The sequence below is a fragment of the Pelmatolapia mariae genome, linkage group LG9 (assembly GCF_036321145.2).
Source record: "Pelmatolapia mariae isolate MD_Pm_ZW linkage group LG9, Pm_UMD_F_2, whole genome shotgun sequence".
Taxonomy (NCBI): Eukaryota; Metazoa; Chordata; class Actinopteri; order Cichliformes; family Cichlidae; genus Pelmatolapia; species Pelmatolapia mariae.
The window spans coordinates 16,891,390-16,914,593 of NC_086235.1; the positions used below are offsets into that span (position 1 = coordinate 16,891,390).

At 40.7% G+C, this 23,204-nt stretch overlaps 3 protein-coding genes across 5 annotated transcripts in view; 2 read left to right on the forward strand and 1 right to left on the reverse strand.

Annotated features, from left to right (window-relative positions):
- LOC134634323 (voltage-dependent L-type calcium channel subunit beta-2-like) overlaps window positions 1-8,569 on the forward strand; it is a 67,054-nt gene extending 58,485 nt beyond the window's left edge. The window contains exons 10-13 of the mRNA XM_063483463.1: window positions 2,009-2,118; window positions 4,674-4,825; window positions 6,667-6,762; window positions 7,260-8,569. Coding sequence (XP_063339533.1) covers window positions 2,009-2,118; window positions 4,674-4,825; window positions 6,667-6,762; window positions 7,260-7,535 — 634 coding nt within the window. The 3' untranslated portion in view covers window positions 7,536-8,569. The remainder of the gene's footprint in view (window positions 1-2,008; window positions 2,119-4,673; window positions 4,826-6,666; window positions 6,763-7,259) is intronic.
- LOC134634138 (histidine-rich glycoprotein-like) lies at window positions 8,564-12,238 on the forward strand (the record flags this gene model as incomplete). The annotated part of the gene is made up of 1 exon (XM_063483203.1): window positions 8,564-12,238. A coding segment is annotated over one exon (753 nt), but the record flags the coding sequence as incomplete, so codon positions are not given.
- Window positions 12,239-13,204: 966 nt separating this feature from the next.
- On the reverse strand, window positions 13,205-22,989 carry nsun6 (NOP2/Sun RNA methyltransferase 6). Of its 3 annotated transcripts, none has more exons than XM_063483916.1 (12): window positions 22,945-22,989; window positions 22,537-22,639; window positions 20,804-20,959; window positions 20,587-20,684; window positions 20,231-20,337; window positions 19,895-20,048; window positions 19,432-19,513; window positions 18,860-18,979; window positions 17,537-17,681; window positions 17,310-17,455; window positions 14,959-15,084; window positions 13,205-14,878 (listed from the first exon to the last, which is right to left on the reverse strand). In XM_063483916.1, the coding sequence occupies exons 2-12, from the start codon at window positions 22,609-22,611 to the stop codon at window positions 14,699-14,701; spliced, it is 1,389 nt and encodes a 462-aa protein (XP_063339986.1). In that variant the 5' UTR covers window positions 22,612-22,639; window positions 22,945-22,989; the 3' UTR covers window positions 13,205-14,698. The 3 variants fall into 3 exon arrangements, with proteins under 3 accessions (XP_063339986.1, XP_063339987.1, XP_063339985.1); XM_063483917.1 differs by lacking the exon at window positions 22,945-22,989 and adding an exon at window positions 22,746-22,939 and having other exon boundaries at window positions 20,587-20,681; XM_063483915.1 differs by lacking the exon at window positions 22,945-22,989 and adding an exon at window positions 22,746-22,939.
- Window positions 22,990-23,204: the final 215 nt, after the last annotated feature.

A 23,204-nucleotide genomic window follows, 5' to 3' on the forward strand; every position in this document is an offset into this window, starting at 1 on the left:
CTTCTAAGTTTTACATGTTTGATTTCTATTCATTGCAGTTTCATTTAGTTTCCAGAGTGGATGTGCTCATTTCACTTCAGTTTTTGTGTTTTTCGCTAGCTTTAGTGTTAGTTTTTGTTATTGACATGGGTGGTTTTGCTGGAGTTTCAGAGCAAGACGTGACACAGTACAACAAAGCAAACAACTACAGACAACCACAGTCGCACAGACATCTCAGTCCCAGTAAACATATGCACCAAAGCCTCGTCAGCCTGACAGCTTTGACACGTTTGACCAAGCCGACAAAGACTTAAACTGAAAACATTTCTCGTATTTTTTTTTTATTTAGTTTTGTAGGGACAAATATTATTTTAGTTAGTTTTATTTCAGTTAATGTTTTTCCACACTTAGCTTTTAGTTTAGTTTCAGTTGCCTATAATAACCTTGGTGAAGAAGGAGCAAATACAGATCAGACATTAACAACATCCACACGGTTTTTATGTGGGATACTTTTCCTTTATTTATATAACACAGCAGATAGACAGAGGAAAGAGAGCGGAGGAATGACATGCAGCAGAGCTCCGGCTCCCCGGGTGTTCAACCACTGACTGAGCTGCTAAGGCTCTTTCGCTAATGTGCGTTGTATCTACAAAATCTGGAAAAGTTAGTGAAATCATGCACAGCACTCCCCAAAACACCTCCAAATGTCTGCAGGGAAGGGTGAGCAGTTGTGATATAGTATCAGTATCGACAAACTGTTTGCATTTGATGAACACGATCAATGAAAAACAATACAATATGACTTCATTGTCCGCTTAGGGAAATTCATCAGGGACTGAAGTGCTGTCACAGAAGCTGCCTTTGCAATGAGTCAATAAGCATTAAAAGAAAAGAGAAATAAATAAATAGATGAAGAACATTAGTCTAAAGTATATTTTCTTGGCATTTACCCGTGACAAAAGGTTTGTGCTCGTGTTAAGATGTAATCATTAATGCTGTCCCAGTTGGTTGAGCTGTAATGGTAACAAGCCACATTCTTCTTTTAGTAGAACAGGGGTGGTGGATTTTTTTGTTTGGCTAACTAGGTCATGGTTTCTCAAAAGAATTGCTGCTGAGTTCTTCAGATGTATTTTTGGAAGCGTTGAGCATCGCAAAGCAAGTGCTGTTCAGCTGCAGTATATTTAATAGAGAAGCAAACATTTCTACAACCAGTATCTCTAATTCTGGGAAACCAAACATCAACAGAAACAAGCAGCACTGCACAGCAGAGGTTAAACATGTAGATTTTAATTTAGAGTGAACTGTCCCTTTACCCTGGAGTTCCCATGTGTAGGACACCACCTTTATGACACGAGAGCCTTTACTTAAAGCAACAATGAAGGGAAGTCTCATTTTAGTCACATATACGCCGATCTGGTATCACATTGACCACTGACGGGTGAGGTGAATAACACTGATTATTATCATCATGGCACCTGTTAGTGGGTGGGTGGGATACATTAGGGGAATATTTTATCCTCAAAGTTGATGTGTTAGAAGGGCAAGAGTAAGGCTCTGAGCGAGTTTGACGCAGGTCAGATTGTGATGCCTAGATGACTGAGTCAGAGCAACTCCAAAACTGCAGCTCTTGTGGGCTGTTCCCGGTCTGCATTGGTCACTATCTAGTGATCCGCTTTCCGATCCAACAGACAAGCTGTGGTAGCTCAAATTCCTGAAGAAGTTAATGTTGGTTCTGGTAGGAAGGTGTCAGAATACACAATGCATTGCAGTTTTTTAGCTGTTTAGCAAAGCAGGGACCAACACACTATTAGCCAGGTGGCCATAATGTCATGCCTGATCGCTGTAGCCTAAATGTTTATAGTGAGCATGCTGCAGGGCTTTAAATGACGTGATGATTGCTCTTAATGCTTTGAGAACTGCAGCAGTGTTTCAGGAAATGTGCTCAAGCAGTGGATAAAAACTGCTGCCCTCAGCAACATCTCATTTTAAGCCCAGATCTACTGATTACTTCTCCCATTTCTCGTGACAGAATATCAATCACTCGAGTCACGGCGGACATCTCTCTTGCCAAACGCTCAGTCCTGAACAATCCCAGCAAGCACGCCATCATCGAACGCTCCAACACACGCTCAAATTTGGGTAAGTTTCTTAGAAAACTCTACGCCTGGGAACATCTGGTGTTTTGATTCATAATGTTTTCAAGGAGACCAGCTTACGTAGCAAAAAGGAAGGAAACGATTAAAGAAACTCTTGACAATGGTAACGATAACTCTAGACGGCCCTGAATGGCCTTGGCTGGCTTCTTTTGTTTGGGATGAAAGATGGAGCGCAAACATGCAGTAATAAGTTCAAGAGCTGCTCTGATTTGACTGAGGTTGATTGGGGTTTAGATGTGATTAGAATGAAACAGATTCCGGAGTCAAACAGAGGTGACAAGGCTAATCTCTGCTATGTATCACCAGAAGCATCAGTCAGCAGCCACAGCAGAGGAAGAAGGCAGGAAAAAGCATAAAATAGAAGCAAATCGTGTGTTAAAAGTACAGTTTTTTAATGATTACAGCGAGCCGCCACACTATAACTTTGACCTTGTTCTTCTTCAGAAACCGAAGTCTTTGTCAAACCTGCTTTTTCATTTAATATACCAAACATAAAGCTTTTAAAGTTAAGGACCACTCGGGGTGTGTTTTGTCATTCTTTTGTTCTTATTTTGTCTCTTAAAGCTTTTGTTTTCCTGCCAAAAGAGCAAAGAGTTATGCATTTGCTTTCAATGTAATTTAAGGCTTCTTAAGAGAATTTTATCATCAAAAGTGACATTGGCTTGAAGCTGTGCTCATTTAAGATGGATGAAATTATTTCACGAAAAGTTGGAAACACGTGAAACTTGTGACCCTTTGTGGCATTTTTAAGTTGAAAAATGAGATTTTGAATGAGCTGTTAGGCTGGAATGTTTTCATGTTATCTTCAGACTGTCGGGACTGGAAGTCATGGAGCTTGGCCGTGATTTCTCTCCGGACTGGGACTCGTGCCTTCCTGAGTTATTTGTAGGATTGTTTTTGCAGTCACGTCGTCATCTGCTGGAGTGGAAGTTGTGTGATGTAAGAGTCGGTATCTGTTAGAGGTAACATAATGTGGCTCCTCACTCACTCAGAGCTATTAGTCTCCAAGCCGTGTCCCTGAAGTCATGATGTCTTTTGAATATTTAAGTCTCTGTGAGGCAGAAAGAGCTGTGCGCTAAATCACTGATGCACGCTCAGATTTTTAAAAGGCGTACTATATGACTGATGGACTCTGAGCAGTCATAAAAATTCATCTTTAATAATAACTAATAATCATTTTTTAGCCACGCTTTCAGTGTGACTCTAGGGAGCCACATTAAAATGGGATGTCTCAACAACTAATGGATGGATTGTTGTAAAAGTTTTTACAGATATTCAAAATAAATTGAAATTATGCTTGGGATCCTTTTTAATCTAGCGCCATCGTCAGGTATAAATCTGTCAAATATATATTTGTACAGTGGTGGATGGTCACATTAAACATGTCCCTAGTTTTCAGTAATGAGGCCAGCAAAAGTAAGGCAAGTAATCCCTATGAGCCAAAAGACCTTCAGATTACTCTAAACAGAATTTTTTTTACACCCATGGATCTGTATGACATCACAGAGAGCTGATGCCTTCACCTGCTGTTTATCCTTGTGTTTACGAGAGGCAGCCAATTACAGGAGAGTCAGCTTAAAGAGAGACGGGGTGGAGCTAAAACAACTTCTTTCAGACAGTAGATGAACTTAAGACATGCATCATTGTTCGGTTTAAGATAAATAAGGAGTATTTTTCACTTTAAATCATACACAGCTACTCTAGGACAGTCCATAATAAAATATGGAGTTAGGAGTATCTTTAATCTTGTGAATATTTTGTAATAAATTAAGCATAAATATTAATGGGGCCTATTATGTTCATTTGCTGTCATCCTAGCAGAGAGCTGATCTGCGGTAACGAACTCAGCTGTTAAAAGACGAGATCATTTTTGTTTTTATTCTTTTTGTTTTATTAGTAATCATGAAATATATTTGCACAGGCACATCAAAACAACTTGTGAGGTGTTTTTAGATGACACTACGAGATTTGTGATGTCTTTGAAAGTCAGCAACAGAGGATATATTGGTGTTAATCGGGGTTTTCGGAAGTGAACTTAATCATTAAGGGGATCTGGTAAGAATGCATGAAAGAAATCAGCTATTAAGTTATGATCCGGTGCATGAAAGTTTATTTATCCAACTTTAAATTAATTGCAGTTGTGAGTATGAATGGGGAAACAACACCAGTGGACTGCTCAGTGTGGAAAATAAACAAAGACAAGATTAGACTTAAGCCTCTTGGTCATAAACTTCCATAAACGTAAATATAGTTATTGGTTATGCTAACAAAGAAATGGCTAAGTTAAACGTGAGTAGCAGGACTGTCGCCCAATGAGAAGGTGAAAAAGAGAGTGCAGATTTTGAGTAAGGAGTGAAAATAGGGGGATTTTAATCAAGTGGCAAAGAAAGAAAAGAGGAAGTGTGCCACTGATAAACAAAGTGCAAAACAAACCACTGTTTACACAAACTACTATCATGATAAATCCCCCTGACAACTGATAAGAAATAATTTCCTGCTCTGAAAAGAATAAACCCAGACCTCTGTGTCTCCCTTCAGCTGAAGTCCAGAGTGAGATCGAGCGAATTTTCGAATTGGCGCGGACGTTACAGCTGGTGGTTCTGGACGCCGATACCATCAACCACCCGTCACAGCTGGGAAAGACTTCCCTCGCCCCCATCATTGTCTATGTCAAGATCACCTCACCCAAGGTAAGAAAAATGATGTCTGAAGGAACAGAGAGGAACAGATGCACTTGCCAGTGTACATGTGCTATGATGGAAAATAAGGACAGTGAGACAGAAGAAAACGGCTCAGCAGATGTTCCCTGTACTCTCATAAAAGTGTTAGTCAGCTCCGCTGGTTTATGTGTGTCTGTCTTCATGTCATCCTGTCTTGTCACCGCTTGTATTGTCTCTCTGCAACTGCTCCCCGGCTTTAAATCCAGCATGTCAGACGTGACTGCTACTTTGAGAGTGAGAAAATGCGTGAGAGGACTGATTCATCACTTCGACCTTCAACAAGTGTACAAAAGGCTCATGAGTCAGTGATCAATAAAAAGCACATCTCAGAAAATGAGAGAAAGCAATAGCTGATGAACAGACACGAGATGCCAGCTTTAAATCACAGTGGCAGCAGATTAAATCACACTCGAAGTGGGGAAAATAAATTGCTCTTTATCACCTGGCCTCTTAATTACACCCTACTGCTGCTTCTTATACACTAAGAGTAACTTTTAATATGATGTATTTGTATAAATAGCAGTTAAATGAGTAGAATTACTCAACTTCATTAGCAACTGCACAAATGAATGTAAAGACATCGTACGAGCTAAATATTCTGCAAGTATCAAAAGTAAAAATAGCCATTTATATTCATTCATATGTGAATAACTTTTACCTGTCTTAAATCTTAGAGGTCAAGTGCTGGATTTTAGGTAGTAAAAAATCACTGCATTAAATTATTTCAGGCAACACTACTGTTTAATTTCCATGCCTCCCAAAATGGTCTTGGATGTGGCAGCATTTATTTTGGGAAGGTTATATTTATTTATGACATACACAAAGTCTATTTAATGACAGAAGTTTGACATTAGCCATCAAATATCACCACGTGGCACGAACCTGGTAGTTTGTGGAAAATATTGAATGTTTATTCTACAATAGTAGCACATTGCAGCCTGCCGCACACATAAAACAAAAGTATATTTCAATACAAAAAGTAGTTTTCATATCATATTTATATATACTGTATATGCACAGTTGTACAGAGATGCAGGGGGTCCCACTGTTGCCTCTCAGCAAGAAGGTCATGTGTCCGAAGGTGGCCCGTGGAGTGGAGCTTCTTCCCACAGTCCAGAGACATGCATGTTATGTTAACTAGTGATTTTAAATTGACCATAGGCATGGTTGTGACTGGTGACCTGTCTCTGGTATGCCCCGCCTTTCACCCTGTGACAGCTGGGATACCTCCATGATAAATGGATAGTTGGATGGATATCCAGTATAACCACAAATAAATACAGTGTGCTGGTGTTAAAATGAGCAGGGTTATTGTTTATTATCTATTTCACAAACTAGTTAGCAACTTACTGATAGGAGGGAAAAGAGTTATGCTTTTTCTGCATTGTTTTCTGTAAACTAACATAAATCCCACATGCTGACTGGACAACATACCCGATGATACTCTATATTTCAAGAACAGATTATAATCACCAAGAGAAATATATTGGTCAGGCTCTAGATATCATATATAAGTGCCAATGGCAGATTTAATTGACCAGTTGAGCCTTAAGATTTGAGGTTTTCAACCCACATTTATGGGGTCTCATCTAAAAATGGGTTTTAAATGGGACCTGAAAATAATGAAAATTCATTACTATCTATCTGTAGTGGTGTAAAATGAATCCTTCTAAGATGACATTAATTGTCCACCTCCAAAAGAAGCTCCTGTTTAAAGCTGAGAAACTTGTGTGCTGCACGCACAAAGCTTTAATTTAAGTTTGTCAAAAACAGCCATGACCTTGTTGCCTTTCGTCCTCATTTGCCTTCAGGTGTTACAGCGGCTCATCAAGTCCAGAGGCAAGTCTCAGGCCAAACACCTCAATGTCCAGATGGTGGCCGCCGACAAGCTGGCTCAGTGCCCTCCTGTAAGTCTCCACAGCGGACCGAAATTACTGCCAATTTTAATCCAGTGTGTGAAATAACTTGGAGTTTTGTTCTTTTTGGCTCTGGGTTTTAATTTGTGCATATCTGAAGTCAGGTTTTGTTTATTCCTTTATAATTTCTGCCAGTTCTATTTCCGTCCCTCTCTAATCTGCTTACTTATTATTTTAGAAAATGAGGCAAACCCTCCAGTATTGTGAAAGTGGAGGTTTAATTTCATTTAAATAGCAGTCAGTATCTTTAAGGATTTACAGTTTAAGATTTTCTGCAAAATGAATACTTAATGTTATCTAGTGTCTAATCCTGTGAGTTGTTTCTAACTTGCCCTGATGTTTTTTTTTAATGGTTTTTTGTTTCCTTAAAGATCACTTTAAGTCTTTTAATGTGAAGTTCCACTTCAGCGCTGGCTGGTTTTGTTGACCCTGTCATGTCTCCGTTCCATTTCCTTCAACTCTGACTTCGCCCGTCTCGCCTTTCGCAGGAAATGTTTGACATCATTCTTGATGAGAACCAGCTGGAGGACGCATGTGAGCATATGGCCGATTACCTGGAGGCCTACTGGAAAAGCACTCACCCCACCAGCTGCAGCCCCCCTGACCCAGTGCTAGCAAAGCTACCCACAGCCAGCCTGCCCTCCAGCACGGCCCCGGTCTCTGGCGTGCAGGTACAAGTGCTGGGCATACTCTGGGCCAATGGAGGCCATGGAAAAAGAGGGGAACCAAAAGTGTGGGAGGCAGGATTACAAAGGAAGAGATGAAAGAAATCAGAGCTTTGAAGAATTACAAAATGTTGTAGTTTGCATCTACAATATCTTCTAAAAGTCTTTACTTTTCTTATATTATGTTATTCTTTAACATATGCACTACAGGTAAGGTGTAAATTAAGAATAATCTACTTTATCTGGGATAGGTACACGGATATGAAATACTAAGGAAGAAATTGAATTTAAAATGCTCTACAAGAACCTTCTGATGCATAAAGAGGAACTAGATCAGAGAAAACATCAAATATAAAAGGATGAACAGGAGCTGACAGCAAGAAAAGAGTTAGCAGAGACAAAACACGCTTCAAGAGATGGGAACAAAATTCATATTAACAGGTCAAAACAATGCTGTTATCACGTTCATGTGATTAATCATGGCTGATGCTGATGATACAGGAGACCCCTGAAGTTTAACTACCAAAAAACATGTAAAACTCAATAGAATAAAAACAGTTTAGAGACAGTTTGGACGTAGACAGAGAGCTGGACTTTAGTATTTAACATGAAATCATTTATTTCACTTTTAATAGTTCCTTTTCTAATGTAGTTCCTTTTCAGCTCAGCTCTAAACCATCGTTTTTGTTTAATATATTTTATAACAACCCTCACCCTTATGGGCAGTTTCAGTCATCTGTAAATGCTGCATAATTCCCTTATCTCTGCCCTTTCTCTATCCACTGCCATCACAATGTAAGGCTGAGAGCGAAGAAAATGCTGATATTGATGAGGAGCAGGAGTGAGCTTGTATTTGCTAGTGTGGTAAGTGCGGCGAGGTCGAGTGATGAAAGCTGAAGCCGAGGAGCACGCCTTGCTTTTTTTGAGTTCTTACTCCTGGGTCAGAGACGCCCGTGAATGGATTTGACGAGAAAGCGTGTGTGTTCAAGTGTGACATCTTCTTCTTTGTAGTTCTGTGTGAATTTAGGTGAAACAACTGGGGGGATTTGATTTTTAGTTTGCGTGTGCTTGCTGTGATGTTTTCTGGTTTTGTATGTGCCATCGTACTGACTGATGTGTGTCGCTAATCTCAGGGAAACAGTACAGAGCAGAAGGGAGATAAAGTGGAGAGGAAAGGCTCCAGAGAGGATTACCAGCACCACCATCACCGTCACCACCATCATCACCACCACCAGAGCCTGGACCAGGGCGACGCTGACGCAGAGGGGGAGGGGGAGGGCAACGAGGAGGAGAGGCCTCTTAGGACAGAGTCATCCAAGAGATCCCAGCACGTCCACCACCGGTCATCTTCTACCAGGACTGAGCACCACAACCACCATCACCACCACCACCATCACAGCAGTAAAGCCAGGGGCCTCTCCCGGCAAGAGACTTTGGACTCTGAGACCCCCGAGAGCAGGGAGAGCCGAGAAAGTCGAGAGAGTCGAGAGAGCAAGGACTCGGCTTGTACTGAGCCACGCACTCAGCGTCTCCAGCAGGAAGAGGAGGACGATGAGGATCAAGGGGAGGGGCATCCCCAGCAGCAACAGCGTTACGAGCCACTGCCCCACCGGGACCACAACCACCATCACCACCACCACCATCACCGCAGCGGGGCGGACGAGGCCGGTCACAGCACGGGACACCAGCGCTCCAAAGAGCGCGAACAGGACCACAACGAGCGGAACAAGCAGCGCTCTCACCACCACCACCGGCCGGCACGCGACCACCACCATCACTACTACGACCGGGACAGAGAGAGGGACAGAGAAGGGGAGGTAGCTCCAAAAAAGAGGGGTGAGGCAGGGGAATGGGCCAGAGACTCGTACATCCACCAGTGACAGACCAGAACCCCTCCCAAGGCCCTCCTGGACTCTGTTCTGTCCTCCCATCGTGCTGCTATACCCTGAAAAACCACAGCATCCTATTTATGTACACTTCTTTGTAAATGCTGTTGCATCTTTTTCAATGGCAGGATTTTGATTACATAGATACAAATATAAATATATGAATATATGTATGTGTGTATCTATGCATAGACGTTGTTTATGTGTGGATATGCATGAATATTCTCAAATATGCATATTTTAAACCTGTGTTTGATAAAGCATGACACAAAAGCAGAATTTTTTCTGTACTGAGCTGTGCTTTCTGTGATTAGCATTATAATTTTTATTGTTTCTAATATTATTATTATTATTATTAAGTTTTATTGCTTGCTACCACTTGAATAATTTGTTCCTTCAGACTACTGCGAGGGTTGACCAGCCATCATACTTTGATGTTGTAGTTGCAGAATAGTTTGACACTTTGGGAAATAACACTTGCCTACATAGTTGCCAGTTTATTAGGTACACCTAATGAGCATAGGGCAGCATGGTGGCATGGTGGTTAGCACTGTTGCTGCACAGCAAGAAGGTCCTGAGTTCAATTCCACCATCAGGCCGGGGTCTTTCTGTGTGGAGTTTGCATGTTCTCCCCGTGTTTGCGTGGGTTCCCTCTGGGTACTCTGGCTTCCTCCCACAGCCCAAAGACATGCAGTTTGTGGGGATAGGTTAATTGATTAATCCAAATTGCCCATAGGTGTGAATGTGAGCGCGAATGGTTGTCTGTCTCTGTGTGTTAGCCCTGCGACAGACTGGCGACCTGTCCAGGGTGTACCCCGCCTCTCGCCCTATGACAGCTGGGATAGGCTCCAGCGCCCCCTGCGACCTTGAAAAGGATAAGCGGAAGCGAATGGATGGATGGACCTAATGAGCATGGCATTAAATAGTGTTAATTAATGATAGTGTTTGGTTTTTGTTGAAGCTTTTTATTCACTGAATGTGTTCATTCGATTTTTAGAGAGCATAGTGGAAGTCTATTGAATTTATTTGATGTACCTATTGTTTTGGTCACAGTACTGATGAGATACCATCAAAGGGTTCCATAACACTTCCCATAATTACATTGAAAACTGTTGAAACTACTCCTTTTCTAAGTAGTCTGCTTGTACACCTCTGGACTGCTTTCAGAGCTGCTCCTGTTTTTAGGTCACTTGAGACCTTGCGCATTTGTGCTGATTTAACCACAAACCTCAAAAGAGCTTCTGTTTTAAACAGATCAGGTTTAAGCTTTATCATGATTGTAACTCATCGTGATAATTAGCTTTCAGGCTACAACAGAGTCCAACCCCAGTGACAGTGCTTTAGGTCAGGACCATGCTCGTTTTTGTCTTCATATTTTCAAGATTCACATAGTTGTCAGTTTATCCACCAGGACCAGACTGTTTTACGAATGTTCTGAGGCACGTTTGTGGGGGAGAGAACCTGAATGGTGGCCTGTACCATCTATAAATGTCCTACTACAAATAGTAAGAAATACACTTAAAATAGCAGCAGTTCTTGAAGTGATCAAGGGGTCCACAAGGAGACAACTTTGATTGGTAGACTGGACAAAACAGCAGACACAAATCCCTTTTGGGGTTGTGTCAAGAAGAAAATCCAGTGTAAAAACTCTACCAAACCTACCCACTGTGAATAAGGGATCAGCCAAGCGTAGCGTCTCTAAGAAGCTTAACAGCTTTCAGTACTTTAGTAAGCATAAATCACAGATTTGAGAATAATCATAAAGTTGAATCAATGACTGTTTGATTTCAAAAATAACTGAATACTCTTCATAAATGCAGCACAGTTATATCAGACTGCATTGATTTTTAGCAGGTGAAAAGCTTGATACCACTCTCATATCTGTAGGAGTGTAGAGCCAACAGCAGGTTAGCTTAGCACAAATAAACAGGAGGAAAGAGCTCATGTGAACAGTTTCTCTGAAGGTAAAAACCACCTACCAGCACCTCTAAAAGCTCAACAATTACCATTTTGTGTTGGTGAAATCTGTACAAACCCTACAAATAACAGGTTGTGGCATTACTGGGGGAGGGGGATTTGTATATGAGAGTGGTATCGCTCTAACTCTAACAGCGTATTTCCCAAAGTGTCAAACTACTTGTTTTAATTTTATGTTCATCACTTACTGCTTAGTTTCTTTTTTTGATTCCACGGGTTTTAGATGTTACGTTTTAACATGTTCATGCCTTCTTGCAGGCGCACCTTAGTCTTGCCTTACAAGACAGACAAAGAGTTCTCCAGTAACTTCCTCTCAACACATGCAGTACTGTTCTTTGTATGGGTCCAGAAACATTTTATAACATTGGAACAGGCTTTTTCACATTGGTTTCAAGTGAAAGGGATTTGATATAACATTCCCACCAAATCGTAGGTCCTGATGATTCATCTTGGATTAATCCTGACCCCTTTTATAATGAATTCCATTTAAGTCCTACTTTGATTTCTTAGTACAAACAATGCTAATTTTAGGATTGTTTTTCAGTGTAGGTGTTTCTGAAATTCCAAAGAAACAAAAATAATTCCACATGTTTACCAGATAAATATTGCCTTTAAGTTTTTGCCCTCTTTTCACTCTTCTGACTAAAATACAGGATCTAGTTAATGGATTTGGGGATATTTTACCTGCTCTGTATGCCTGAGTCAACAACATCATCAAAACCTGAATAGACTGTAGTTGATCTTTGAGTCTGTGCACTCTGGCCCTCTGTTTACACACCATCTCCTCACCTTTTTTTTTTAAATGTTTTTTTTTGCCTGATAATTGTAATTATAAAAACTCGTCCATTTCTATGCTACATTGGTAGCACTACAGATTTTATAACAGTGTACATGTGTACATATTGCATAAATACGAAGAATAAAGTTGGAAACAAACGACTGACGCAGTGGGAGACCGTTTTGATGTTTGTGTCAGCAGAAGACCCAGACAGAGGAGGGAAACGGTGCGTCTATAAATAGTCATCTGAAACTCCACTGAAAAATTGAGGTAGACTCACCGGCCTGCCTCCTGAGTCGTCATGACAACCCCGACATGAATGACAATGCTGAGGGGATGCATCTAAAATAGGAAGCTGCCTCCACACACACTCACAGCTGCCTTCATAACAGACAAACTCAGAGATGAGGCATATTTGATCTTGAATTTTAATGTGAAATCGGGGAAAAACAAATCTTCAATGGTGCAGCGAGTCTGCACTCACATGCAGTTTAAATGCAGGGAGGTGAAGTGCAGCGCAGACAGATGTGTGCGTGGACCGATAAGAGTCTGATGTTATTCCCAGGAAAGGGGATTGAGCTGAGGTCATAGTGAAGGTCCTCAAAATGCTGCGTGTCAGAAGAACGGGACAGATGTCGGTGCACTGCTGGCACGGATCTATAAATTGCACACAGGCTGCGGATTTATTGGACATTCATTTTAAATTTGCACTGAATAAATTAGTTCCTATATTTGGCATCCATAAGCACGCATGAACATGTAGCAATATGTAACACACTATAATGTGTGTGAGCAGATATGAAGTGGAAGTGGAGAATCAATTATTTTACCAAGCCTTTGATTATGGGAACATCAGAAAGCTTTGAAAAATTGAAGATCATAACATCCCACAGAGAAATAAGATGCCATTAAATGTCGATTTTCATCATACCAAGCATCTAGACCCCAAATATTCTTATGAATTTGAAAAAGTGCCAGATGTTTCTGTAAGATTTTAAGGGGTATTCCCAAACCTTTTCTGTCTAGCAAACCATTTTAATGAGTAATTTAAGCACAAAAGGCACCTAACTCAAGAGAAGAGCCAGTGTTGTACAACATACAACAGAGAAAAGAAGCAACTAAATTGTATATTTAAGCAAAAACAATCGATGGCTGTCAAGAAGTCATTGATTAGGAAAGCAAACAAGGAGAACATTTAATTTGAGGTATGCCAAATTACACAAGAACTTAGCTTAAAATCAGTGGTAACAGGTCTGATTGAGCGATGCATCCAAATTATTACCAATGCAATAAAAAAAATACCTGGATAAAAGACACAATGGAACACTATCAGTCATGGCCCAGACCTCAACATCAATGAAGCAGTTTGGGATGATTTTACAGAGAATGAAACACAAGCAGCAAACATCCAAAGAAGAGTTTTGAAGGTCCTTTGAGAAGCCCAGAAAATTATTCCTGAAGACTACTTGAGGAAATTACAGGAAAGCTTGCCTAAGAAAACACTCTTTAGCAGTTTTTTGTCCTGTATAATAATATTCTATGCGCCTGTTTCCAGTTTTTCTAGCAAAATATAAAGAAATGAGGGGTGGCGGTATTTTTTCGAATGTCAGTGTGTGACGTTTGTCTATGATGTGTTGACTAAATGTTCAAATATAAGACACACCTGAAAGACTTTAAAACAGATCAATTTTATTCTACAACTAAGACGATTTTTGTTTTGCTTGCATAAAAAGGAATAAATAACAAAAGAGAAAAAGGAAAAAAAAATAGCTAAAATTCTTTTTAATCTCTGCTAAAAACAATTAGTTAAAAGGAATTTAGACAACAATTGACAAATGGTTTGAGATCATATGCAAAGGTCTTCCAGGAGTAAACCCTACCATCATGAAAAAAAACCTCTGGACTATTTTGGCATCTTGTTTTTAAGGAATTATCTTAATTAACTCTTATTTTATTGGTAAAAAAAAAGAAAAAGAAAAAAGGTCTAAATATCCTGGAAGTCATAATTTTAATAACATCTTTTTTTCCTCTCACATCTTTACTCTTAACCACTTCCAAAAACAGAAACAGGCTCCCTTTAAATGTGCTCTTATTCTGAAAAACTGAGCAACATTTCCTTCTGATGAATGCAGAGACTGAGCCAAACACAAGCGTCTCCTCTTTCCTGCAGGCTCCAGAAGTCCTAATTAAACGTCCCAGTCGTCTCCAGCGCTGCAAAGACACTAAATTGTTAATTCCTCTCATGGCCTCTTTCTACACCTACTTCCTGATCCATTCTCCAGCGAATCCGTCACCATGGCAGCTGTGTCGTCACTGTTGTTATAGCAACCGCAGCGCTGCTGCTGCTGCTGCATTTGCCGTTACTCATCCAGACTCCGTCGCCACGTGCCCCCCAACCACCACCCTCTTCCATCCCACCCCTCCCCTGGTGTTTATAAAGCTTATCCCTATAAGGCCCACGGTTTTAGAGAGCAGCTGTTAAGAGGCAGATGCTGTAAACAGCGCAGGGAGCTCTTTGTCAACACTGGCCCGTCAAAGCACACAGAGTGTCGTAATATAAACACTATTGTTCCCGTTTTGCTGTCTCATATGAGCCCCGTGCGAGAGCGCGAGCCCTCGGGTTAGTTTTTCAGGAACTTAGCGATAAAGAAGCCGATAGTGTCGCTGTCGGCTCTGCAGGGGAGCGGGGTTGTAGTTTCCGTCTGCTCCCAGCTCAGCTCGGGACTGAACCTCTGGAGGAGGCGCAGCTGCTCAGGTGGAAGGCCGGCTCCAGGCATGCCTTCAGCACCGATGTGGGGTTCCTGAAAAACAAAAACAAAAAGAGGTTTAAATCTGTGATTTTTACATTTGTAGTCATGTCCATGTGGCTCAAGTGCTTTACCTGTGGCTCAAGTGAGAGGCAAGGGAAGGTGTCAAGGGCCCAAGCTACCTGCTCCTCATTCTCTGCTAGAGTCACTGTGCAGGTGCTGTACACCAAAACACCACCTTTCTTCAGCAGCCGCACCGCCTGCAGAGACACAGACATTCACGTACTCGCTTTATAGTCGGTGTAATCAGTGGTTTTATTAACTTTTTAGTGAGTTTTAGAAGCACTGGACCAAAACTATTTGGTTTCAGTTCATTTTTTGCTGCTCTTTTTTAGTGGTAACCTCCAGGGTTTAAAATTAAGTACCAAATAAATTACAGATCCTCTTGTGGCCACTTGAGGCTAGCTCCAAAACTGAAGAAATTTCCACAGACTATCATGTTTAAAAGGCCCAAATTTAAAGTATTAAAGTTATCTTCACAGCCTAGTACAACACAAATGTTTTTTGGCATCTTTGGATTGTTTTCCCCCTGTCATAACAAATGACAGGTGTCCTTGTGCTGGTAGCTGGTCACCTCTGCCTTAAAAGCACACATGCTGATGGTCAAAATGCAAATGAATGGCTTTAAAATGGCAATTATCAAAAAAACAAAAAAAAAGTCGTGGGAGTAAATGAGTGATGCTTTTTAACTGAAACGGGGTTAACCAGGTACATATTTTCCAAAGGAACCAGTAAAGCTCCGTTTTGAACTGCATTCTTTCGTAAAATTGGAAAAATTTTAAAATGTGTCGCTTTTTAACAATTGCTTCCAAATGTATTGCCTGTTATGGTCACTGAAGGGAAAACACACAGGAGCTATTATCTCTAATTCTCATCATTTATCACATTCTGGGTGTGTCCACTCCTCTGGGGGGGGCAGTAATGAGCCAGTATGTTTTTTATCATAAACCTGTGGACTGTGTTTGTGTCTGAAATCATTCACTAAAAGTGAGATATTTTACCACGTCATGAAAAATATTCACATCCATTTGGAAGTGGATGGCAGCAGGAACACTTCCAAAAATCCCTCTGTGAACGCAGTCCATCGAGGAACCCGCAAATGTAGGTTAAAGCTCTATCACGCAAAGTAGGAGCCATGAGTGACCGTGATCCACCAACGCCACTGTCTTCTCTGGGCGAGGCTCAGTTCAAAAGACTGCCTTTCTTGGTGTAGTGGTGCATTAGTGAATTGGCAGCTTGCACATGTGGAAAGGCCATCAGTGGTGAAAGATATATGCAGGTTTTAGGACAGCATTTGCTCCAAACCGTCTTTTTCAGGGAAGGCCTTGCAAATTTCAGCAAAACATTGTTAAACTGCACACTGCATCTATTCCAACAGCATGGCTTCATAGTAGAAGATTCTCTGACTACTGAAGTGGCCTGCACCTTTCACCAGCTATAAATACTTGGCACATGACGAAACACAAAATACGACAACGAGGATCCATGACTGTTGAGCAGCTAGAATCCTATATCAGACGAGAATGGGGCAACATTGTTTTCCCAAAATTCCAGCAGCTGCTCTCCTCAGTTCCCAGATGTTTATAGGCTGCTGCTACAAGAAGAGGGGATGCCACACAGCGGTAAACACGGCCTCCTCCAACTTTTTTGAGACACGCTGCTGCCATCAAATTCAAAGTGACATCATATTTTTCTTAAAATGCTTCATTTTCCTTTTCTAAATATTTGATGTGGTTTCTATGTTCTAATTGTAAATAAAATATACGTTTTATTTTACACAGTGTCCCTTTTTGTTTGGAACTGGTGCAGTCTGCTTAGAGAACTTTGCCATATAAAAGATGGTGACAAGTCATAGATCAGTGAAATATCCCCAAGTGGACAAAAATGTGAGTTGACATGCATTGTATGCAAGCACGTGCACATATGTTTCTTTAGCCTGCAAGCTGGGCCCTGAGGAAACACTGATGAAGCTCTAACGAAGCATGTCCTCTGCGCTGGTTTCCATGTAAGTGATTGTTGGGGTTTTCTCTGTGTTCTCTGTATCAGTGTTGGGTCTTTACCTTACAATATAAAGCACCTTGAGACGACTGTTATTGTGATTTGGTGCGACATAAATAAAATTGAATTCAATTGAATTTTTTTAATCTAAATCACAGAAAATGATCAGATCTCGAAAGGTTATTCGCAGAAATTTGAAATGACAGTTTGCTTTCTCTTCACACTTTTGAACAGACTTGTAAAACTGCACATAAGCCTGAGAAGTGAGCTTCAAACCTCACAGTGACGTTAAACAAGTAAATCTGAGCTGTGATCCTGCTGCAGTGGAATTTCTATCCAATGCTGCCACCTGCAGGTTAAAGAACGCTAGTAGTGCTGTGATGTTAAGATGATAAAACGTGGTTTATGTGTGTGAAGTAAAACCTACAGCATGAAATAACTTGCGCTGCAGTGGCTGGTAGGAGCAGATCTCTTTGAGGCTCCAGGTGCTGCCCATGTTGGGTCTCTGTCCGAGGCCGCTGCAGGGAGCATCGAGCAGAACCCGGTCAAAACTCTCCGGAGGGAACGGAGGTCCTGGGAAACACAGACACTGAGCTGCTACCTATTTATTATGAACCCCGGAGACTTACATGATAGATAAACTCCGGACTGTACCTTCAGTTTCCTGTGCTGAGTCACTGCTCACAGCCAGAGTGCTGTTAAAGCAGTGCGCCTTCACGCTTTGCAAATGCAACATTTGTGCATTTTGACGAATGCGGTCAATCTTATTCCGGATCCTGTCCAAGGCTACGACCTCTCCCTGTGCCGGAGAAAAAGAAAAATATTAGAAACAACTTAAAAAGGAAGGAAATTTCACAAATTACAATCCTAGACTGCTTGTTTTATCTCAGGAGACTTTTTAGTTAAATCAAGTAAATGCTAACAAGGAGACAATCTGATCACTAATTTTATTACACAAAGATGAACGTGTTGTTGTCTGCCCTCTCCTCCAGGCTGGACACAGATCAGGCCCCCCAGTGGGGTGGTGGTGGGCCCCTTTGGTGGGGTACAGATGCTGACCGTAAATGTACTTAAATTCCACTTGGATCATTTTCTATGTTAACAGTTAATTAAAAGTGTTGTTTGAGACCTAGATCTAAATCACTGGTGTCAAATTCATTCTAGTTCATGGGCAACATACCATCCACATGGACCAGTCAAATCACTGCATTAAAAAAAACAAAAATACCCCAAACATTTCTCCAATTGTTGCCTTTTTTAAGTTTAAAGAAGTATTTTCTGGTGATTTTCACACGGGCCATAACCATGTGGTGTTTTGGATTAACTGGAGTCTTTTAACAGTAACAATGAATGACAGTAGTCCAGCCAAGAAGTAATGACTGCATGAAGCAGTTTTCTAACATCACTCTGAAACAGGATGTTTCTAATTCCAAAGATATTGTGCAAATGCAAGAAACCAGTCCTACATATTTGTTTGTTACGTGCATCCTGGTCAAAAACAACTCCAAGGTTCCTCACAGTGTTAATGAATCCAAAGGTAATGCCATCCAGAGTAAGTATCTGGTTAGGCACCATGTTGCTAAGCTTCAAATATAATAACCTCAGTTTGTCTGAATTTAGGAGAAATTACAGGCAAGTCTTAAAGACATAAAAGTCCGGATGTCTTTTAGTTTAACTGACTGATTTCTGTCATTTGGAGCCATTACTCCATAAAAACCCTAAATAAAAAAAGCTGCGTCTCTTTATTCTTGTCTTTATTTTCATTTGCTCACAAAATTACTGGCTTCCAAATAAATAAACTATGAACAATAACTACTTTAGTGCCCTACATGCCGTGTGTGACATATCTGTTATTTTCTTCTGCACGTGCAGGTTTCCACTGTGAGCAAAGCCTCAGACATGAATGCTGTTGAAAACACCGTGTAAATGTAACTCTGAATATTAATTATGATCGCATCTGGACACAAGAAGCCGTACCTGATCTTCCATGAGCGCAGCAATGTGGCAGGTCTTCCCTCCGGGCGCAGCGCACATATCCAGGATGCGCTCTCCAGGGCGAGGCCCGAGCACGTGTCCCACAACCACAGACGGGAGGTTCTGCGCAACATGGATTCGCTTCAGTATGGGCAGTGATGTGGACACAACATGTATACAATACAGTTCCTGGTTGATTCAGACTGAAACCTCACTGCTGGTCTTTTTAAAATGGACCTAATACGCTTCCACATTTTTTGTCATTCTGTAGGAATGTTTTAGGCAGTTTTTTAAATTCTTGGATCAGTATGATGTCATAAAGAGCAGATATCCTATGAGACTCCTGATCCACCTGCTGCTCAAACCATCTGTTTGCAAGGTGCAGCTGTTCCAAAACGATACAGGACAGTTTATCTGAGCCATAGGATAAATTGAGGGGCTACAACAAAGCCAGTTATAACAAAAAATACGGATTATTTTGGAAATCAGAATTATAGGTCCACTTTAATAAAGGTCCAATGCGGTTCTAGTTTATTACACCGACTTTAGCTCATTGCGGCTCTAATAAAAAATACCTGCAGGAACGCTAGGCTAGGTAAAACACCATCAAAGGACGGACTTCTGTAAAGCGGCTCCACCATTCGAATACCGATACCTCTGAAAGAAAAAAAGACGACAACTAATCAACTAACACGTTTCTAAGATAAAGAGTAAATTTAAAGTTTCTGTCCACATTGTCCAAGGTGCTTTTAAAAAAGAGCAAGGGATTTTCAACATAGCATTTCTAAACATACAAGTTTTCTTTAGAAACCATAAATTATTTGTATTTCCACACAATAATCAAATAATTACAGATTTTTTTTTTACATTTGTCCCCTGAAAACCTGGCCTGTTTATTGCTCCATAGCATAAACCACTGCTGTGCAATGATGTGCTTTAACTTTCTAATGCTCAAAGCGTTTTTTTTTTATTTTTTAAAGCAGTTTTAGCTACCTTACAGAGTCATGCTTGTATTTAAAAAAGACAGTGTTTACTTACCTGGCAGGCTCATCTGTGCAGAAGATAGTGGAGCGATCCATTTCGGCTACTCCATTACCCACAAATACCTTCTTCCCCTGGAAGCTGGTGGCTCCTCGGGTGCACTTGCCCTCCAGGTCAGAGAAGACGGACACCAAATCCCCCGCCTTCATATCTAACAAGAAAAAAAAAACAGCACACGGTTCGGTTTAAGGAAGATAATCAACACTTGGAACAAACGAAGACTGGCAAAAAGTAAAACATGCTTCCTAATCACAGAGCAGGTGAAGAAAACAAAGACACCACTGCTCTAAGTATTCACAGCCTCACTTCACGTCTACTGTTTTTAAGTCTTACATTTGGGGCTGCCGAGGATCCCCGGGGCGAAGACGTGAGCGCCTCTCAGTACGGCGCTGCCACACTGAGCGCCCACCACCACCTCTGAGCCGAGCTGCTTCACAGGTCTGAGAGTACAGGACAAAGAACGATCACACGGTTACAGAGGATACATGCACAAAAATGCCATTCTTCTCTTTGACTGACAGTTTGTTGGCAGCTATCTGAGGGTGTGTTTGTTGTTCCTTTGTTATCAGAAATATTTCCTGTGTTGTTGCTGTTCCACTTGGATGTTGGAGAACCTCAGAGGCCCAAGTGGTGCTGAGTGCGACCTCTACAGAGCAGATTAAGAGTTATCTGAAGCATTCCTCGCATACCTCGGACCTTCAACAGGAAGGATCAGCACATCTGCAATTCGTGGGTGTGGCAGAATCTGCACAGAGACTTCCTCTGCTGACGAGCTGCACATCAGCTGCTAGAAAAACAATGACACAACTAAATAAGCATGACTCCAACACACTGCAATCAAATACCGAAGCCCATTGTGTGGGTTTTCTTACGCCCTCTACATTCTGTTACCAGGCAGGGACTCACCTTCCTCAGCTCTTCTGCCAGCTGCTGCCTGATCTCCTCAAGGGGGGCGAGATGGGTGCTGGCTCGTACGCAGGTGTATGAAGGTGGGTGAGACAGACATGAGAGCAGCTTGTGGAAACGATGCTCTGCCTCCTGATGACCCACCACCGTTAAAACCTAATAAAATAGAAGGGTTAGGTAATAAAAAGCATACAGTGTGCCTTTATGTTGATGAAGTAACACAAAAGAACTGTTTGTAGATGGTAAACAGACTGGTACTTATTAAGTGCTTTTCTACTCTGAGCACCTAAATCACTCCTTACTACAATTCTCATTCACCTTTTTCTATATTTAAGCACCTTGTCTAACATTCGCAAACTGCATAATGATCAAAACCAGTACAAAAGAAATGGACATAATGGAAAAAAATATGTTAAAAAATGTCTGGACATACCTAATAACTATTTGTTTCATAACGTTTTTGCTGCTTTGAATGGTTGCAGCAATTAGATTTTTAATCAATTCCTCAGGGAAGTGTGAAGTGAATGTGACTTACTCTCAAAATGTGTTTCAAAATGACTTCTCATTACGAGTCTCTGCATCTTTGTTATGTTTTTTTTTTTATGTTTTATATCTTTTAAACGTTTTCAATTTTAGAAAATAGGATTTCATAAGAATAAAAACATCAATTCAATTCTGTTTTTTTAATATAAATGTGAAGTGTAAAAGTGCTTTAGGCTTTAAGGTAAAGAAACAACAGTAACATTAAAAACTGAGTGACCCATTTAAGCAAGCACTTTGAAAGGATAGGAAGCAAAAACTGCCTTTTAACAGAACCAGGCTGAACCATCTGCTGTGACCTGCTGGGGGTGAGGAGAAAGAGAAGAGAAGACAAAATACAGACTAAGAGCATAGACAAAAATCTAATGACAGGGTCACCTGATCCAGCCCTAACTACCTCTATACTTTAACTATATTAAAAGTACAGAGGGTGTCTATTCCCTGAACCCAAACTGGAAGCTGGTTCCACAGGAGGGGGGTCTGATGGCTGAAGGTTCTGCCTCCCATTCTACTTTTAGAAACTCTAGAAACCCCAAGTAAGCCTGCAGTCTGAGAATGAAGAGCTCCGTTAGGATAATACGTTACTATGAGGTCTTTAAGAGATGACGGTACCTGATTATTAAAGGCTTTGTATGTGAGGAAAAGGACTTTAAATTCATTTTCTGGATTTAACAGGGAGCCAGTGAAGAGATGCCAACATAGGAGAAATATGATGCTTCTTTGTTGTGCCTGGAGGCTTTTTAGGGAGCTTTCAGATCAACCCAATAACAATGAATTACAATAGCCCAGGCGAGAAGTAATAAATAAATTAACTACTTTTTCAGAATCAGTATCCAGAATGTTTTCTGAGCTCTTTCAATGCCTGACTGCATACAACAGAAATGTAATATGAATTATTCATAAAAAAACAAATGAATGAGAGAACCCATCAGTGTTTAAGGGAGCAGGACTTCTGTTAAAGATTACTTAATATTTCTTGTTAGAAAGTCACATGTAACTGTTTTATGGCTCTCAAAGGGTTTTCGTGACTGTTATGCGGAGAGAGATTTGCAGAAAATATACTGTAACAGCTAAATGAAACCACAAGCCGATAAATGACCACTTGTAGCATCCTAACTACTCCTTCAGTGAGTTATCTTTTCATTTGAAAGGGAAGACAGAGATTCCAAGAAGTGCATGTTTAGTCTTCTTACCTCCTTGTTTAAGAAGACACTCTTAAGATATTCAGTCACTTCAGGCTTCAGGGAAATTCGTGGGAAAATCGACATTTCCTCCGTTTTTTAACAAGGCTAGAGACTGTGGAAAGGAAAGCAGGAAAGCAACACGTGTCAGATGGACATCTTAATTATCACCGCCTCTGGATTAATGTGGAAACCTAAAGAGGCCAACAATTCAGCGGTACCTGTTGTACAGACCAAAATCTTATTGCTAGACCAGCCAACTTCTCCGAGTGTATGAAAGATCGTATTACTTAAACGACTCTGTAATATTCAACACGTCCGCTTCTTAAAATTAATTTGATACACTGACTGTTAAATTCTCTTTCCGCTCCAGGTCTGATTTCATTGTAAATGTGCTTTTACTTGTATTTTGTCACTCACTTCCGTGCAGCGTGGAGTCCACCGGATTGTTTTGGCATGCTTCTTGCAAATACTTCCGCATACATCATAGGCCACGTGACACAAATTGTCTAAAAAATTTTTTTATTGATTGTTCTCTTTAATTAAACAGAATAGATATATGAAAAATTCTAAATAAATTCTAAATAAAAAGAAACAAAAAATTGTGAGAAGAATATGCTCATGAATAAATCCACCAAAAAACATGATTTTGAAATAAATAAATAAATAAACAATTTAAA

Coding starts and splice junctions, on each gene's coding strand:
- nsun6 (XM_063483916.1), bottom strand. CDS start 22,611: ATGTCGATTTTCCCACGAATTTCCCTGAAGCCTGAAGTGACTGAATAT. Junction 20,049..20,230: donor GATCCTCGGCAGCCCCAAAT/GTAAGACTTAAA, acceptor TTTTCTTGTTAG/ATATGAAGGCGGGGGATTTG. Junction 15,085..17,309: donor AGCGCAAGTTATTTCATGCT/GTAGGTTTTACT, acceptor GTGTCTCTGCAG/GCGGTGCGGCTGCTGAAGAA.